Raw genomic sequence first — 19,750 nt, forward strand, 5'->3', positions numbered from 1 at the left:
CAGCACTTTTGGATCCTGCACTATGCTCCAGTGAGCTTCCCCAATGCCAACACCAGGCTACAGTAACCGCTGGACAGCCACACAGAAGAGAAATGTCACAGGCCTCCTTTCAGCAGCAAAGCCGAGGCAATGAAACATGCCCTATTGTTCAAATATTTGGGAAAGCACACAAATCCATTCAATTTCAAATCTGTGTCTGAGTCACATTGTGTTAAACTTTTACCCACCCTGAGCCTACAGATCTCTTGCAGGCAGCGGCATGCTGTGTGCTGCAGAAAAGGATGGTTCAAGTGTCACTTGAAAAAGGGTAATCAGGCCAAAAATTGGTATTTACTTGTGCATGCAAGGGAGATGACTCAGCTTGCTGAGAAAGACTGGGTAATAAATATGCAATTATCAAATAAGTAAATAGACTGTGTACTTGCTTGGACACAAAACGGGTAAAAGCAGCTAGTCCTTAAGAAACAGAAAAAGGTGCAAGATAAAGATGTTCACTTAAGACATCAGCTGATGTCAATGTAGCACAGATTTTAGGCTATTACTGTTTAAAAGACTTTTTCCTCTAGCTATATGAAAGCTTTAAGACGCTTCAGTGAAAGCTGAGCTGATTCCAGTAACACTTGGAAGCCAGCACATAGTTTGGTAGGATGTGCAGCCCCTGACCTGCCGCCTCCTCCCACCATATGGCTGAATACTTTGCAGAAGGGTAAATCACTTTTCTGAGCACTCCTTTCTTGTACTTACTCCACACCTGTTTTCCTGTCTTTTGAGTAGCAAACATTAAAGGGCTTAAGACAGTCAAGGCAATATCACTTCTTAGTTTAAACCTCCCTGAAATTCTTCGGTGGCATAAGAACAGGACCTCTTTAGGATATTTCTCCCTCTGTTCCCCTAGAGCCCAGCCAGGGAAGTGCTCTGCTCTGGCAGGAACACGGGAAGTTCCACCTCAAAATGAGAACAAGGGGCAATGGCTTCAAGGTAGAGAAGAGCAGATTTAGACTGGATGCTAGGAACAAAATTCTGCACTGTAAGGGTAGTGGAACACTGGAACAGTTTGTTTGTAGAGGTGATTGGGGCCCCATCCCTGGAGATAATCAAGGTGAGGCTTGACAGGGCTCTGGGCAACCTGATCTAGTTGAGGATGCCCCTGCTGAATGCAGAGGAGGTTGGACTGGACGAACTTTGGAGGTCTCTTCCAACCCAGACCATTCTATGTTTTTATGATTATGAAGAATGATGCTGCAGGAAAGAAAGATACAAGGAGTGATAAGCATGGACCTTAACTTCCCATGGACCTGATTAATCCATGGAGGTGAACGCTTAGCCAGACACTCAAAGGGAATTGCAGCCCTGGCCTTGCACTGCCCACCCATCCACCCTGTCAAGGTTGCTCTGTAGGGCCCTCCTACCCTTCAACAGATTGACATCTGCTCCTAATTTGGTGTCATCTGCAAACTTACTGATGATGCATTCAATCCCCTCATCCAGATCATCAATAAAGATATTGAACAGCATTGGGCCCAGCACTGATCCCTGGGAGACACCACTTGTGACTGGCTGCCAGCTGGATGTGGCACCATTCACCACCACTCTCCGGACCCGGCCTTCCAGGCAGTTCTTGACCCATTTCAGAGTGAATCTGTCCAAGCCATGAGCTGCCAGCCTTGCCAGAACTTTGTTGTGGCAGATGGTGTTAAAACTTGTTATTTTGACCAGAAAAGCATAGATTTTCCCACCAAGCAAAATGATAGTTACGGAAAGATTTTGTTGCAATACCCACCATTGTGCTTTATTTTACCAAGTATTGGTGGATTTGTTCTTCTTGCATGGAGGCAAAGCAAACCCTGAACTGCAGTTGTGCATTATGAAAGATATATGGAAAACAAAAGTTACGTTTAAAACCCCTCCTTTCACCACCACTTCCCCTTTCCCACCATATCTGTCCCTTTTCCACCCCACCTGCCCCATTCCCACCCTTTTTCCCCTCAAATCCCAGAGCACCTGGGCTCTGTTGGAGTCTCCTCCCACCCCAGGTGTGGCCACTTGGCCCTCCCCACCCACTCCCCTATTTAATCCCCCACAAGAGAGGCAGAAGCTCTAAGCTGAGCCCATCTGGGCTGAGGGATCCTCCTCTCATTGCTGGTGAGTGCCCCTGGTGCACACTGGGTGATGGTGGTGGTGACAACAAAGGCCGGGGGGCCTGGTGGCCCCCCGGTTGTTAGGGCCAGAATTGATGACTATTCTAGTATCATCCACTGGTTTTGGCTGGGCCTCCTTACTGGAGCTGAGCTCCTCTGTGTGGTATCTTGGCTGGCTGCCCTTGGCTCAGGGATGGGTGAAAAAATGGTGGTGATGGAGCAGGAGCTGTTTAGGCGGGGTGGAGGATGATCTAGAGGGAGGAGGGTTTGCTTTGGGAAGATGAAAGTGGAGGGGGGGGAAGGCAGGGCAGAAGCAAGATCTTCTTCAGAATAGCTACATCAGGGTAGCAGCTCCACTGCTCTCCCAGTGGTTGTAGGGGTGGTGGACTATGTGACACCCACAATGGTAACAGATACTCCCCTGCTAAGTCTCTGAAGTGTCTGTATACCAATGCAAGAAGCATGGGAAATAAGCAGGATGAACTAGAAATCTAGGTGTGGTCACAGAGCTATGATCTTGTTGCAATTACAGAGCCATGGTGGGACAGCTCCCATGACTGGAATGTGGTTATGGATGACTATGTACTGTTCAGGAAGGACAGACTAACAAAGAGAGGTGGTGGAGTTACTCTTTATGTGAATAAGATACTAGAATGTGTTGAGCTTAACCCAGGGGGAGATGATAAAAAGCATTGAAAGCTTATGTGTAAGAATGAAGGGACATACAGACAGGAGTGATACAGGTGTGAGTGTTTATTACAGACCACAGAACCAGGAAGATGCTGCTGCTGAGGCTTTCTACAGGCAGCTGGAAGTAGCCTCAAGACCAAGTGCCCTGGTGCTGATGGATGACTCCAACCACTCTATTAGTTGGAAAGATCACACAGCCAAGCACAAACAGTCCAAAAGGTTCCTGCAGTGCATTGATGACAACTTTTTCCTGCAGGAAGCTGAAGAACTAACAAGCAGAGCAATGCTGGACCTGGTATTAACAAACAAAGAAGGACTGGTTGTGGATGTTAAGTTTGGGGGTAATCTAGGTTGTAGTGACCATGACATGTTAGAGTTTAATATCAACAGACAAAGAAGCAGGGTGACAACTAAAACTTCAACCCTGGACTTCAAGAGGGCTAACTTTGTCCTCTTCAGGACTCTACTTAGAAATATCCAGTGGGCTAGGGCTCTAGAAGGAAAAGGGCCCCAAGAGAGCTGGTTAATATTCAAACATTCTCTCCTCCAAGCTCAAGAGAAATACATTGCCTTGAGGAAAAAAAATAATCAAGTAAGCCAGTCAGAAGAACCTGCATGGATGAGCAAGGAACTCTTAGTAAAACTCAAAGAAAAAGGTGGTTTACAGTATGTGGAAAAAAGGACTAGCCAATTGGGAGGATTCTAGAGACACACCCAGAGAATGTAGAGATGCAACAAGGAAGGCCAAGCTGGAAAGCAGCTCCACAGAGAGAGACCTTGGAGTGCTGGTGGACAGCAAGTTCTCCGTGGAACAACAATGTGCCCTCGTGGCCAAGAGAGCCAATGGTATCCTGGGATGCATCAAGAAAAGTGTGTCCAGCAGGTCTGGGGAAGTTCTTCTACTCCTCTACTCTCTCCTGGTGAGACCACACCTGGAATACTGCATCCATTTTTAGGCTCCCCAGGTCAAGAAAGACAGAACTGCTGGAGAGAATCCAATGGAGAGCCACAAGGGTGATTAGGGAGTTGAGCATCTCCCCTATGAAGAGAGACAGAGATCCTTGGGGCTGTTTAGCCTTGAGAAGACTGATAGGGAATCTCATCAATGTGTATAAATATCTGAGGGGTGGGGGCCAAGCTCTCTTTAGTGGTGCACAGTAGTAAGACAGGAAACAACAAGTTTAAACTTGAACATAGTAGATTTCAACATGAGGAGAAACTTCTTTACAGCAAGAGTGGTGGAGCACTGGAACAGGCTCCCCAAGGAGGCTGTGGAGTCTCCTCTGGAGACTTTCAAAACCCATCTGGATGCATTCCTGTGCAGACTACCCTAAGTGGTCCTGATTTGGCAGGAGGGTTGGACCCAATGATCTCTTGAGGTCCCTTCCAACCTCTAACATACTGTGATACTGTGAAGTTCCCCAAGTAAGAAAGCCTATGCAATAACCCATCAGATCTCAAGGCTAATCTGTATATAGAGAACTATGGCTGTTAACTTAAATATAGTAAATATAATAAATTATAGCATAACAAATGTTTATACTATAATAGAACAGTATTACTATAGCACAATAAATAGTAGGGTGTTGCTATTATAGTTCATAGACACAAATACTTAATTATATAGAACTATACTGTATGCTGTACCCAAAGCTTTCCTAAGCAAAACTGAAGACTGTTTATAAGGACCCACATGGATGAGAAGTGGATGGCTCTGGAACATACTTAACCTCCAGTCTCTACTACAAATGCTCTCTGATACAGACTCTGTCAAAGTCTAGATGCCTCATTTGACAGTACCCTCTCAATGTTCAATTTGTTGATTCTAATTAAGGCAGTCAACATATAAGATTCTATAACCATGTAGATGAATACATGCACTTACCAAAAGCTTTGTTTTGCTGAGAATCCAAGTCCCAGGATCCTTCACAACACGTCTTCTAGCTTACACAGACCAAGAGAGCAGCACATCTGTTTGTCACAGGAAGGGCAGGGCTAAAGCCTGCTTATCTAAAGGGTCTGAAAGTTCAAGATAAGCTTTTTGCCCAAAAAAATTTGCCCTTGCTCATAAGTTACATAATGAATATGATCCCAGTAACATTATGCAGTGAGCACTAATAAAATCTAGCTGATCTACTAAATAGAAAGGAAAAAAAACCCACACCGTACACTTAATTGTGTTTTGACTGACACATTAAAAGCTTGAAGCTGAGAAGGCTGAGTCTCAAAGAAAATAACTTTAAAACCCAGGCTCTTCATGAAAGGTTGAAGTATGGTAGGCTATAAGGAGGGTCAGCTTATTGCTGAAGTCCTATAGACAGAACAGTTTCTAATGAAGGCCGAAGTGGTGGACATCTAGCTTGTCACACATGCGTACACAAGGTTGGGTTGCTGTTAAAGGTGTCTCTAGAAGGACTGTTAGGGTATTAAATTTGAAAAGCTCTCCTGGCTCTGAAGGAAAGAGCTGGCTTGCTGGGTGATACAGAGATTTTTATTTGGGAGGCATCCCACAATAGACTGCTCTGAAAGATAACAAAGTGTTCAACATATGTGCTAAAAAAACCCATGCCAGCCTGCTGAAGATATCAAGCTTGATGAATACTTCACTCTCGCTATTTGTGTACTAGCTTCAGAATGTCTTGAAAACCTCTGACCAGATCTCAGATCACCTAAGATGGTTGTCTTCTCTGACCATGCATTTCAAGTTGGCTTTTCAGCTCTCTCTTCTTTAGATCCCAAAAGCACCTGCACAGTGTTTGCACTGCAGCTATTGTGAGGCCCCAGTCAGTGTTAAAGAATCTGAATTTTGCCTGCATAGGAAGCTAAAAAAACTGTGCCTGTAGTAACATCATTAAGTAGGATTTATTTGATGTACTTTCAAGAGACCTTTACAATAAGAACTGGGCTCTTGTTGCTGGAGGGAAACTTCAGCTTGCACTGGAAGAACCTGCTGTGCTTTGAAACTTCTCTCCTTTTTTGAGAACAGTATGGAATGAAAACTTTTAAGAGCTCTGCTATATGTAGTTTGTTTCCAGTCTAATTCAATTCCCTTTTTAATCATTGATTATGGAAACAATATCACAGAATCACATAATAGTTGAGGCTGGCAAAAGGCCTCTAGAAGTCCTGGAGTCCAAAATCCCTGCCCAAGCAGAATCAGGTAAAACAGGTTTCCCAGGACTGTTTGAATATCTTCAAGACTGGAGACTCCAGAACCTTTTCATTCCATTTAATGTCTTCTAGAGATTTATTTGACTTACATGGAGCCTTCTAAGATTCTTCAGCTGACCCTTCAGTTAAATAGTTAATAGGTTTTTGTGAATTAAAATATTACTTTACAGAGAAATAGTAATCCCAGAATGTTAGGGGCTGGAGGGGACTTTGAAAGATCATCTAGTCTAACCCCCCTTCTAGAGCAAGATCCCCCATACCAGATCACACAGGAATGCATCTAGATGGGTCTTGAGTACCTCCAGAGAGGGAGACTCCACAATCCCCCTGGGCAGCCTGTTCCAGGGTTCCACCACCCTCACAGTGAAAAAAGTTTTTCCTCATGTTTATATTTTGGCTTTTCATGAAAGGTCAATTTCAAAGACAGAAGGTACGACCTAAAATGAGTATCCTGTTCTACAGGGATGCAAACCAGCTTTTGGATACTTAAGCAACTACTCAGTTCCTCTGTTCTTGCTAATATGACTATTATCTTTTGGTAGAATTTTCAAAGCAGCCTGGTATTTTGTGGAGGAGCGGCCATGAGTTTGCATGACTTTGCTTTCAAGCTAAGAGTAAGGTCTGTCTTGCAGATTTAATCTCTCTCAAATGGTTCTCTGAGAGTGCAACTAGATATTGCCATAAACAGATCACGGTTTGGTGAACAATTGTGTCACAAGTCTGAAAAGGGCAATGTTAGCTCAGAGAGATAAACAAACATGAGGACTTCCTACAGCATAAGGAGTATTACCACATCTGAGCCTATCTTTGGACTTAATACAAAAGCCAAGATGTGGGAGGCAGAAGCCAGAGAACACTTTTTGTCTGTAATACAGATAATAAAAAAAACCCCAAGATCCTGATTCCCCATCATTTGTGTGCAATAAATAGCCCACTACCCACATGGATATAGACAAGAGTCTAGGAGCCCACTTACTTTATTACAAGGCTGAGAATATAGGACACCACTAGAACACTACAAAGGTCTTTCAGAAAAAGAAATCAAGTTTTAAACTAACATTGCAGGACTTCATTTCAATGTACTACACAAATTTTGCTTGCTTTGCCAAGGCACAGTGGTGTAAACACAAAACCTGCAGATGTGTTATATTTCATACCAAAATATCAATGCTGTTAATCTCCATGACAAAACAGCACATTTCCTCCTGTGTATAATAAACCCTAATTTTATAAAAGGTTAGCTTTGTCCTCACTCATGAAATGTGATACAATGACAATAAAAACTGTTCCTCAGTGACACCTCCTCAGAATGTGTCCCTATTATAGCAGCATAATAATTACAGGTGCTCAAAACATTATAAAACTTCTGCTGCATTATGCAAGACAAGTTTGGCAGTATTTTTTTTTTGCCTAATAACTGACTCTGCAAAGTGTGAATATTATCCAGAGTTTGAAATGCTCCTTGAAAGACCAAGTCCTTGCTGAATTACATTAACTCTAACATTAGACTATGACTTTGTCAAATAAATTACCTTTATCGATGATAAATGTTGTCCAATCCCTGAAAAAACATTCCTGCTTCAAACCCTGTAATGGAAAAACCTCCAAAGCAAAGTGAATGAAAACGTTGGTTTATTGCTAGCAAATACAAAGAGCTGTTCAAACAGCAAAGAACAGAGAACTGTGCCAATTTGACTTTTAAATGAACTAATAGTCAACAGACGAAGGGGAAAAAGCCACCCTCTATTTATTGCTCAGTCTTTCTTGAGCAAATAAAAATATGAGAGTAATCCATATCATACAGATTTCCCTTACAGTTCACTAAGATGAACTTCAGTATCCATTCATAAAGCTGATTCCTTGGCTGACTGAATGTGATGTAGCAACTGATTACAGTAGGCTGGCGTTCGATGCTTATGTACAACCCTTTCGATTTCTCTCACAAGCAGTTCTGGATATAAACCACTTCCTTCCTTCAAAACTTCTGTAAAACAAAATCATGGTTTATAAATCATTAGCCCCTCTGCATTTCTCTATGTATGTCTCCTCAAAGTAGGCAAAACCTAACCTGTTGCTCAGTCATGGCAACCTGATTCCCCCCTCGTTTGCTGAGATCCAATACACTGATAAATTCCAAAGAATCCATCAAGCAATCTAAGAGATGGTCACATCCTGCCACTGTTTGTGTCCATGCTCCATCTATAAAGTCTTCTGCTCCACCAGGTACACTGATATTCCTCCTCTGGTGAATGCTATTTCATTCTGCATGCAGAAGGTCTGAGCTCATACTCACTGATACCCAAAGGAAAGCTTCTGGCCTGTTAGGCTTCTGCTGTCTTATAACACTTGAAAACACAATTTAAAAAGCATAGTCAAAAATACATGACTGAAAGCCTTACCTAGGACTGCATTTTGGGTATTTTGATCTGGGTCATCAAGATGTACCAACAGTTCTTGGTACAGAAACTCAGCATGATTTTCCATTGCAGATTTCACCTCGCTGTCCTTTAAGGCCTTAAACCAATTAGTTAATGTGTGAGCAGCTGCCAGTCGTACATCACACGAAGCATCATCCAGACGCTTTAGAACTTCTGGAAAGGAGCACACACATAACCACAGAGCAGAGTTATCTTTTGCACTTGGGAGTACACAATGTATTTTGTCATCACTCAAATCATTGTTGCATCTGTGACACATTTCTGTCTTCTGAACGTTGTGAATACCTGTAGAACGCTGTCCCTAAAAGCATACAGTGCATTGTAACCGGCTTGTTACATTGGAGAAGAGGAGGCTCAGGGCACACCTTATTGCTCTCTACAACTACCTGAAGGGAGGTTGTAGCCAGGTGGGGGTTGGTCTCTTTTTCCAGGCAACCAGCACCAGAACAAGAGGACACAGTCTCAAGCTGTGCCAGGGGAGGTTTAGCCTAGATGTTAGGAAGAAGTTCTTCATAGAAAGGGTGATTGGCCATTGGAATGGGCTGCCCAAGGAGGTGGTAAAGTCACCATCATTGGAGGTGTTTAGGAAGAGACTGGATGGGGTGCTTGGTGCCATGGTTTAGTTGATTAGATAGTGTTGGATGATAGGTTGGACTTGATGATCTCAAAGGTCTTTTCCAACCTGGTTAATTCCATTCCATTCTCGAAAACACTAACAGAAATGTACAAAATTGTTTACGCAGGGTCACAGGATGTTAGGAGTTGGAAGGGACCTCTGGAGATCTTTGAGTCCAACCCCCTGCCAGATCAGGACCGTAGAATCTAGTGCAGGTCACACAGGAATACATCCAGAGAGATCTTGAAAGTCTCCAGAGGAGGAGGCTCCACAACATTTCTGGGGACCCTGTCCCAGTGCTCTGTGACCCTTACAGTAAAGAAGTTCCTCCTCAGTATGAGGAGGAACGTAGATTAGTTGACCATTCTCTACCACTCTAACATGGTACTATGACTGTCTATTAATTAGATTAGGAGCATTATTACTCTTAAGATTAGGAACTTATCCAAGTTGAACATTATCACTTTAACAAGGTACTACAAATGTCTATTAATTAGATTAGGAACATTATTATTAAGATTAGCAACTTAGATTAATTGATCATTCTCTACCACTCTAACAAGGAACTTAGAATGCCTGTAAAAGCATTGCAGAATTACAGAGTTCAGCTACTTCTGTGCTCTGTAAAGCACAGCATTTCTGTCAAGCATTACTGCAGTGCAGACTATGTGAATATGCAAGATGCAAAAATATACATGAACAGACAATTGTCAAAGTGTTTCTCTAAAATAAAAATGTTTGTTGTTAGATTTCTACTGTGCTATGTAAGAAAAAGTATCAGTCATTAGGTTGCTGAGTTAGGGAAAGTCGGATTCATTTGTTTATCTCCCTGAGAACACAAATCCTGCTACAAAGCATAGACTGTTCTTGTCCAGATTCATTGCTCAGCATTTAAACAACCACCCTAAGAAGCAGTACAGCACTCTTAGGCTAGGGTTTTCTTCTTCCCCCTTTTCTTCTCCCTTTTGTTTTTTTAATTGAAAACCCAATCCACTACCTATTCAGCTCTATTTATGGTACAATGAAATGGTTTGCTCTTGGCACTCTGAAACACAGCAAGGAGAACAATGTGACTTCCATTTATGTAACGCATTACTGTTCTGCTTTCACTATAGTTAGAACAGTATTTCACATGGTCTAAACTAGGAAAGCAGTGCAGATGAAATACTGGCAAGCCTTGCCCAGACCCGTAGGATTGAGTAAAGTTCCATCTAGTGGTCTAAGGCGTAACAACGTTGTGAATACGGCTCGGCTCTGCTGGGGCACGTCCAAAGGTCGTTGACTTGCCTGAAATACGACACTTCAATGACATGAAATAATGCAGTTAAAAGGCTACTACTGAAAGGCCTGGCAAGAAGCAAGTGCTGTTGGAATCACACTCAACACCACCTACTCAAGTGTTTAACATCTTGATTTTCTAAAATGTGTATGTGTGCTTTATACACTTTAAGTGCTCTAACCAGTTTAAGCCCATGTTTCAGTCTTCGCAGGATGAAGACATGAAATTGCCTCTTACACACAAAAATGCTGCTAATGGCATGACTCTCTGCAGCACTTTACTTTCTCGAATTGCTCTGGGGGAGAACTACCTATATAGTTAAAATATCAGATAAGGGAACACAGAAATAGCATTACAATAGGAGCATGGGAGTGAAATTAGAATGGCCAAGAAATTGAGTCTACATAAAATCTGCCCCTATTTGCACCTCAGACTTCTGAAGGGCTTTTTGCTCCTTACATGGGATTAAAGCCAGATGCTATAGTGACATACAATTTGACCTGCAGTCAAATTGCAGGTGAAGTGGACAACCTCCAGAGAGAAACCTAAAGCTAGGCAGTGAGTCTGACTACTGCTCCAGCACGATGCTTTTCATGCTTGAAAGCTAAATCAATTACGATACTTCAGGGAAAACCAGCAACTGCAATTCTTCAACATGGAGATCTTGATTCAACAAAGAGAAAGCAAACAAACAAAAAAGAGGAAAAAATGCAAACAAGCAAATTAAACTTTTACAGTTACCTGTGTAGGTGTTGGTAAATTTATCTTCATCAAACTGCCTCCCACAGACTTTGCAAACCACACCAACAATACGACAAGCCATCAGGCGAGTAAGTTTAGAATCTTCATCCAAGGCAGCAATAATTTGGGGCATTAGCCCATCTTTGATTTTTAAGATCTACAATTAAGAGGAAAAATATAGAAGAACAAAAGCTTTTTTCAGTGACTCTAAACCCATATGCTCATTGGTTACACCACCCTTTGGTCTGACCAATGCTGGTTTGCTCAGTTTAAAAAGAGAAAGTCAGCTACAAAAGTTAACCTGAAAATCTAGGAAGTTACACAGCTCTGTTTCTGCCTCCAAGTAAGCCTGGGAAATGAGAATCCAGCAGTCAATCATCCTGTCCATGAATGCTCAGTGTATATGCAGATGAGTTTTATGTAACTTGCAAAAGCTTTCAACTTAGTTACCTTGTTATTTTTAAAAAGCTGTTGGCAAGCCTTTTAAGTAAACGGAGATGAGAATTGTTTGTAGGGACCAGTAGATGGTGCTCTTATTCTAAAAGGCAGCTTGTGAGTCAACACTGTTGTAATACAAAGATTCAGTCAGTTCCATAATTTGACTTTCCTAAGTATGTTTTGAATATATTAAAGCAAAAAAAACCAACCCAAAGGCATTAAGGCACTGATTCAGAAGAACTGTTTAACTGGAACAATAGTCACTGACAGAAGTGTTTTCATATATGTGAATTCAACCAGTTCCATGTGTTTAAGCACTTTGCTCTATTAAGGTCTGTTATACAGACTATGAACATCTAATTACAATGTAATTATTTTTTAAAACATGCCCATATAGAATAGAATAGAACACAACAGGTTGGAAGAGACCTTCAAGATCATTGCGTCCAACCCATCATCCAACACATATAATCAATTAACCATGGCACCAAGCACCCTATCAAGTCTCTTCCTGAACACCTCCAATGATGGCAACTCCACCACCTCCCCAGGCAGCCCATTCCAATGGGCAATCACTCTCTCTATGAAGAAAGTCTTCCTAACATCCAGTCTGAACCTCCCCTGGCACAGCTTGAGACTGTGCCCTCTTGTTCTGGTGCTGGCTGCCTGGGAGAAGAGACCAGCCCCCGCCCGTCTACGAGCTCCCTTCAGGTAGTTGTAGACAGCAATAAGGTCTCCCCTGAGCCTCCTCTTCTCCAGGCTAAGCAACCCCAGTGCATCATTTCCAAAAGCTATTTTTATTAGTAAAGAAGCTTCAAGGAACTTCTGAGATTCAATTAATCCTTAATTACCATGGTGGGTAACATTTCTTGAATGCTCCCTACTTCAAGTAGATACCCTTCAAGTTCCACCTCAAGTCTTCCTGCCCTTTCCAGGAATCATTTAGACTTTTTTCTTTTCCTAAATGGACCTGTGGGCTCCAAGGCAACCAGATAACTTTGCACACCCTGGCTAGCTCCAGGGCTGCTGCACAGGCACTGGCTAGGGATCTAAACATGCCTAGCACCCAAGTTGTTGTGCTAATGGTGGTTAGTATTTGGTGCTACAGAACTGACCTTATGCTACAACCAAGTTCTACAAGATCCAGTGATGGTGAGTATCCCAGCTCACCATACTGCTGGCTTTAAGTCTCTTATCAGGATATCATTGTCCCTCCTCTACTGATTGCTTCAGACATTAAGACTCAATTACAATTAATGAATTATATTATGAAAATTGTATGTTCATCTGAAAGCACTACTTAGCATAAGGATTGATTCTTTTTTTTCTCCTTGCATTTAGTTTGTCTTTCTGCCTAAGATTTCAAAGTACATTTGACAAGAAAGAGAATTTACCTCTTCTGGTGAAAGCATTTCACAGTGAACAAGAGCCCAGAGGCACGATACAGCTGTAGTACGGATGGCAGCTGCTGTTCTTCCAGCATGCCACTGCAGATTAGGAGCCAGAATGTCTTTTATCACAGTCTCAAGGTAGCTAGGGAACAGCCTGAAGGCAAAAATAAGAAAGCAAAATAAAGGTTCATGAGAAAGTGATAAAGAGATTGACAGCACGTAAAAGAGAATTTTCTGTTATAGAAATATAGGCAAAAAGAAGGGGGGGGTAAAAAACCCTCTGTAAGAAAATAAATAAAACCTTACAAGCCAATCTGATTATAATGTATGTGATAAGCTTTTCATAACTTAATTTTTCTAGATAGTATTTAAACAAATACCTCACATTCATGGAAAGGGGAGGCTAGACTTTCTCCCACTTCAGACGATGCCCATGACTCACTGTGTTATCTTGGTAAACCACTTACCTTCTCTCTGTCTCATGTTCTCCGTCTGAGAAGTGGAGATAACACCCCAAATGAATGCTGTGAGGATTCATTAATATTTGTAAGGCCCTTTGAGACTGTCCAGTGAAAAGTATTTCTAATGTGAAAAGTATGAATGCTATTGATGAGACCTGAGCTGCTGGTACTGCCGCAGTCTACACAGGACACTTCAGATTTCCCTTGGCTCATAAACTCACCTCCCTCAGAGATGAGAGGTCTGTAGGATTTTCTGATGGTGCCAGCCCCAGTACTAATTTGTTTTCATTGCAAATACACAAATCTGTGATATTTTTGCTGATGCTTCCTCCTCCTCTACTGAAAGGGATACAATAATGCTTAAAGTAGACAGTATTCCCTCACACCCATTTAATTCCAGCTCAATCACTTTTCAATGAAGAGAAAAAGACACAGGTTAAGAAAGACACTGCTGAAAAGAGACCTGTGTGCCTAGCTGTGACTACATAACTAAGACTCAGGTTATTCTTTCAGTATTCAGTATCACTAAGGTTGGAAGAGACCTCAAAGATCATCGAGTCCAACCTGTCACCACAGACCTCATAACTAGAGTAGGGAGGACACTACTGCCCACTGCCTTATGCGCTTCTCTGTGCCTCTTAAAGAGCAGCTGGCAGCATGCAAAACAGACTGACAAATACCAGGCTCAGTCTACCTTGACTTGTGCCCCACTCTATTTAAACTTCCCACAGACCTGGACTGTGGCCACCTGAGTGCAAAACAGCACATCACCACCCTGGTGCTTGCCAGAAAGGAAAGAAGCTGTTGCTAACTCTTCCAAGAGTTCTTACATTTCCCAGATGAGTAAATTGCTCTTACAGAGATTGTGCCAAGCCACGGGAGGAATGAGTAGATGTTAACAACAACCAACCAGCACTAAGTACTTTCTAAAAATCCCCACAACAGCAAAACAGAATCATCCAGCAATAAAAACTAATACAATTGTATCAGTGTAATCAGAAATGTGATTGTGTCTACTTAGGTGTGTCTACTTCGGTGTTCAACAGGAGACTGGACGTGGCACTTGCTGCCATGGTCTAGTCATGGGGTCTGTGGTTACAGGTTGGACTTGATGATCCTCGAGGTCTCTTCCAACTTTGGTGATACTGTGATACTTCTTTTCTGTAACTACCCACTGCAGTTAGATCCTTCCATCCAGGTGTAATCTGACTGCAGTACAACCAGCTGGCCTGCCTGGCCTTAATTTCCTACTGCACACAGAGAACTGAAAACCTCTATTCCCAATGTGATGAAAAAGACACAGCTGGTTGCTGCTTAGCCTCTTAGCTAAGGGAGCACACAGTGTCTGAGAAAGGCAGAGATCCATGCTTGCTGCACGTCCAGCAGATGGCACTTCAGATCCAGTAACAAGGAGAAAGCTGCCTTTCCATCAGACATCTACATTTTCCCATACCCTTTAGACTTATTATTTCAAACACATTTTTGAGAATTAATAATTTTCTAATCAAAAAGTTGTCAGGAAAAAAAGAATATAACTAATGATCACCATCACTCCACATTTCCTTTCAGCTAAAACCAGCTTTGTGCTATCTGTGCTACTGTGCTGTCTGATCAGTAGCTGCTTGTTCGTAATAAAGCCTTCTATTAAACCACAAAGAAAAACCAATCTGTCAAAGCATGAAGGTAAATTCCATCAGCATTATGTTAACCATAATGCTATGCTATTTGTGAGAATATTTGTTCTAGTGCCTTGAAATAGAGTCAGGAAAGCAGTATCTGGCAATTACCTGACTCAATCATGTCAGACTCAAAATTAGATGACCACACAACTCCATTTAGCATAATAACTGAAAAGCCTTCCTATCTAAACTGTTAGAATGCGTTTAAAGAGCTAAACAAATTACTGCCAGCAGTGAAAGCACTTGTGTAACCAGAACTTCACTGCACTCTCTCTCATTACAATTAAGATGTATTTTTTGCTGTTGCTGATGCAATTAAGTTCTCCCTCTTTCCGTGTGCAGACTTCACTGTTGTAAATCTTTGTAACCTTATTCTAAAACTAATTGCCATGAAAGAACATACCCTCTGTGTGTGCTATTTTTATTTACAGAGGTGAAACTTCATGCTAAAATGGGAGCTGTGCATGCAGTAACACCCAGATCTTATCCAAATATAAAAAGCAGAGCTTGGCTTTACACTGAAATTGCTTACCCTTGCTTTATGGACTTACATTCTTAAGCTTTCATTTCATATTTATTACTTTTTATACATTTTTTGTTCTGGTTTGGCTCCTTCTCTGCCTTTATGGCACTGCTGCATTTGGCTTCATGTTTGTGAATTGTTGTGGTTTGTTCCCCCCACCCCATGTTATATTTCTGGTTTTGTTGTTTTGTTTTACTTCCTAATTCCAGGTAATTTGAAACACAATGGGATTTGCTTTTACAAATCAAAACCTCCCAAAATGTTGTGTAAACAACTATTGAAACACAACAACTTTGTGTATTACCTCCTACATTAAAGCATTTGCTGTGGTTAAGTAGGATCAAGACTTCAAAGGGTCATAGAATCATAGAATCAACAAGGTTGGAAAAGACCTCAAAGATCATCAAGTCCAACCTGTCACCCAAGACCTCATGACCACTAAACCATGGCACCAAGTGCCACATCCAGTCCCCTCTTGAACACCTCCAGGGATGGTGACTCCACCACCTCCCTGGGCAGCACATTCCAATGGCTAACAACTCACTCAGTGAAGAACTTTCTCCTCACCTCCAGCCTAAACTTCTGTTGGCACAGCTTGAGACTGTGTCCTCTTGTTCTGGTGCTGGTTGCCTAGGAGAAGAGACCAACTCCCTCCTAGCTACAACCACCCTTTAGGTGGTTGTAAACAGCAATAAGGTCTCCCCTCAGCCTCCTCTTCTCCAGGCTAAACAATCCCAGCTCCCCCAGCCTCTCCTCATAGGGCTTGAGCTTGAGGCCTCTCCCCAGCCTTGTTGCCCTTCTCTGGACATGTTTAAGAGTCTCAATGTCCTTCTTAAATTGAGGGGCCCAGAACTGGACACAGTAGTCATTTAGCCTCCTCTACTGCTTTTCACTCTATAAAGACAGACCTGCTGGTAAAATTCATTGCATTACTCTTGTTCTCAGGCCAGAGAGCCTCACTATGAGTTAGTCTGGGCCACTAAGTCATTCTTCATACAAACAGGTCTATTAACCTCATTGGATGTGTATCTAAGGCCACCCACTCATATTGCCTTGAATGAAACAACTTCCATCACTGATGCTTGTGGTGGTGTGTGTGGCTATTGCCACTGAGAATATTCCTTTGAAGCACACTCTTTTTTTTTCCCCCATACTGATAATTTGCCAAAAGTACTTTCCATTTGAAAGGAAGAATGCTTCCTGTGACTTTTTTTTTTGGGGGGGGAAAAAAGGGTTAAAAAGGAAAAAAATATGACTCAGGATACGTTTGCATACTAAACGCAGCAGACACTGGCAAAAGCAAAGCAAATATAGTTTATGGATTCAGGACAACTTTGCAGGAGTGTTTGCACTATTAGGAAAGCTAAATCAATGACAAAAAAAAGGAAATCCTCACTGTTGGTATTGTTATAAATGGAGGAGTTTTATCATCACTCTACGTTATAGTTAGATTGTACTTGCAATGCATTAATAGTGCCAAGCACGGGGAGAGCTCTATCTTCAGTCACTGAGAATAATAATTCCTTATCAAACATTTAGTTTAATGCTTCCCAAACACCATGGGCAATTTTAAATGTTCAATTTTTGAGGTGTTTTATTGTTTTCTTACAATGACTGCAGGCAAAGTTTAAGGATTTAGGAGTTGGGTGGGACAAAAAGAACAAACAAACAAAAGCCAACTAGCCTTCCCATCGTATTTCTTTCCTAAGAATCCCCATTTCAGCCTTCAATCAAGCATCCTCTTTATTTTTTTGTAAACAGATTTGCATGACATGCATTCTCATTCTCCACAGTGGCAGAGGTAGGAAGGCTACAGTGGAGGAAGTCCAGACTTCATGTCATAATTTATAGTTTTTTCATTACTGCACTCCACCCTTCCAAGCATTGTTAGAAGCAAATACAGCAAGAAAAACACACTGCAGAAGATGGTGGGAAAGTCTCTCTTCTTCCAGGCATGCTAACATGGACACAATTATAGGGGTTAAGTAACTATCATGGTCATTACTTTTTAATGCCACTGTAGTGCTCAAACAGCTGTGTGGAATTAGGACTCTACTTACCCCTGAGAATTGACAGTTTCACTTGCTTTCTGGAGCAACTGGGATAAAACAGTAAAAAGTTTTAACCGCAGCTGGGGATCTTTGTTGGGTTGAAGGCACGTCTTAAGAACGAGAATGAAGTTATTTAGAGCTTCACCTATGACAGGACCTAGGAAATAAACAGGCAAGACAGTAAGCACTAAGAGTTCTGTTTAGAGGTTTAATGGAAGTCCAATAAAATTAGTAATATGCCTGGTATTAAAATAGTACTGAACTTTCCAGCTGTTGGTGTATCCATGCTACATCGTATTAGGCGGTGCACGAATACCCAAGCTAAGTCTCCAAGGGCTGAAGCGCCCAGCACCCACAGCCTTAGCCGTGGCAGCATGGTGCTCCCTGAAGACTGGTTCACCCCACATCTACTTTAGCCAGCTTGATATTGCTGTACTACATTGCATTCTACAGTGAGGACCTATCAAGGACATCTGCTAGTGGCTGGGACTGTACACTAGTGGGTGGACTAATGCATTTGAGGGGGGGATTAATGCTGTTGGCTTACATAGCTCTGAAAGCTGGAAGCCAGGCACAAAGTTCTGGTTTCACTGAACTTAATGAAAAATCCTCATGAATCTGGTGTGACCCTGACACCACTCCAAACAGCAGCATTAACTGTGCCTTTTTGCTTCTTTCAAGTTTTTCCACATGCAGCATTCAAGGAAAGATGTTTATGACTCCCAGAGGCATGCTTGAAAGGGTCAGCCTCAAAATGTGGATAATAGAATTACTGCAGCAATATTCTGTCTCTGTGTTCACATAATGCTTATTTGGATTTTACAAGACAACTGAAAATATTCATTTTAGAAGCTACTTGAAATGAAAATATTCTGCAGATTCATTCTCTAGTTCAACATTTTCACACACTGTGATGAGTTCAGTTTTTACCACTCACACTGTGATGAATTCAGGTTTTACCACTAAACAATAATAATAATAATAATAAAAACAAAGAACAAAAGCTCCTGCAGCTGTTATCCCAACATCTGAAGAAATTATTTCCCCCAAACAAAAGGAAGTTTATGCCTTTTCCCTTGATAATGATTATCTTCTTTGTGGCTTTGAAGAAAAAGAATATACACAGACTACAACCATGCTTTAAACTGCAAGCTTCATGCTGTAAACTGCTTGCAACAAACTACTCTTCTCCAGCACCTTCTTCAGTTTTGCATCCTTGTGATGCACATTCTGTTCAACTCCAGTCACTCAGAAAATCCTCCCAGGAGGAGACACAACACTGACATTTCTGATGACAACAATATTCTTCATCCATGGAAGGGGAGAGATTGAAGCACTCCGATATTTGGAAACTGAATGTTTGAAATGATAACAAACCCCCTCCAGATCTTCACCGTCTAGACTGAAGCAACACAGGGTGTTGAACTGCAGGTTGTTACCCTTCTGTGCCAACAAACAGGTCTTTCTTTTCACAGCATTTCAGCATTTGTTCAAAACACACTGCACCACGTGAGTTCTGAGACATTTAAAAGATTCTACTGTGACATCAAACTGGTAACAGCCAACCCAACAGATAGAAAACAAACAATTGAAACTGATAACAGGCAGGGAAGAAAAAAAAACCCAACCTATTTCATCTTAAGCACACATTCCTGAAAAAACAGTAAGAACTGAGAAATTTGAAATGAGTAAAACCAATTAAGTTGATTAAAACCAACATTATGTGTGGGAATGAAAAGAAAGAAAGAGAAAAAAAAGACAAAAGGGAAAAAAAAATAGCTCTAGGAGCTGCTGTGTCAGACAGAAAACACAGACAATAGCATATTACCAGTGTTGGGTGCAAGCCAAAAAGTTTGCCCAGACATTTGATGATTTATTTAGCATTAAGGAAAACAGAGACAACTGTCTAGAAGTCCCTCAGTCATGGAAATGGGAGTGCAAATATACAGAAAAGTTGGTCTCTCAGATCTTGCACTGAAAAAACCTTTTGGTTTTTTCCACAGATGAGAATAAGGAAAGGAGGGGGGGAAAAAAGTACATATGCTGGTTGCTGCACAACCCAGCGAGTGGTTGCTTCACCAAGGTTTGCTGAAGCTTTTTGTGAGATTCAACATTAACTGTGGAAGATACAATC

At 41.7% G+C, this 19,750-nt stretch overlaps 2 protein-coding genes across 3 annotated transcripts in view; both read right to left on the minus strand.

The window, feature by feature from the left end:
- The window catches only part of SUN1 (Sad1 and UNC84 domain containing 1), a 34,407-nt gene extending 29,601 nt beyond the window's left edge, over positions 1-4,806 (minus strand). For both annotated transcript variants that reach the window (XM_068146727.1, XM_068146723.1), the window contains exon 1: positions 4,714-4,806. The gene's annotated coding sequence lies outside the window, so the exon portion shown is untranslated. The remainder of the gene's footprint in view (positions 1-4,713) is intronic.
- Positions 4,807-6,960: 2,154 nt separating this feature from the next.
- The window catches only part of DNAAF5 (dynein axonemal assembly factor 5), a 29,113-nt gene continuing 16,323 nt past the window's right edge, over positions 6,961-19,750 (minus strand). The window contains exons 9-13 of the mRNA XM_068146731.1: positions 17,626-17,773; positions 12,906-13,056; positions 11,074-11,230; positions 8,399-8,590; positions 6,961-7,983 (exon numbers count right to left, since the gene is read on the minus strand). Coding sequence (XP_068002832.1) covers positions 7,844-7,983; positions 8,399-8,590; positions 11,074-11,230; positions 12,906-13,056; positions 17,626-17,773 — 788 coding nt within the window. The 3' untranslated portion in view covers positions 6,961-7,843. The remainder of the gene's footprint in view (positions 7,984-8,398; positions 8,591-11,073; positions 11,231-12,905; positions 13,057-17,625; positions 17,774-19,750) is intronic.

This window comes from Melanerpes formicivorus, unplaced genomic scaffold (assembly GCF_026170545.1).
Source record: "Melanerpes formicivorus ecotype bairdi unplaced genomic scaffold, bMelFor1.0.p_v2 SCAF_14, whole genome shotgun sequence".
Classification (NCBI taxonomy): Eukaryota; Metazoa; Chordata; class Aves; order Piciformes; family Picidae; genus Melanerpes; species Melanerpes formicivorus.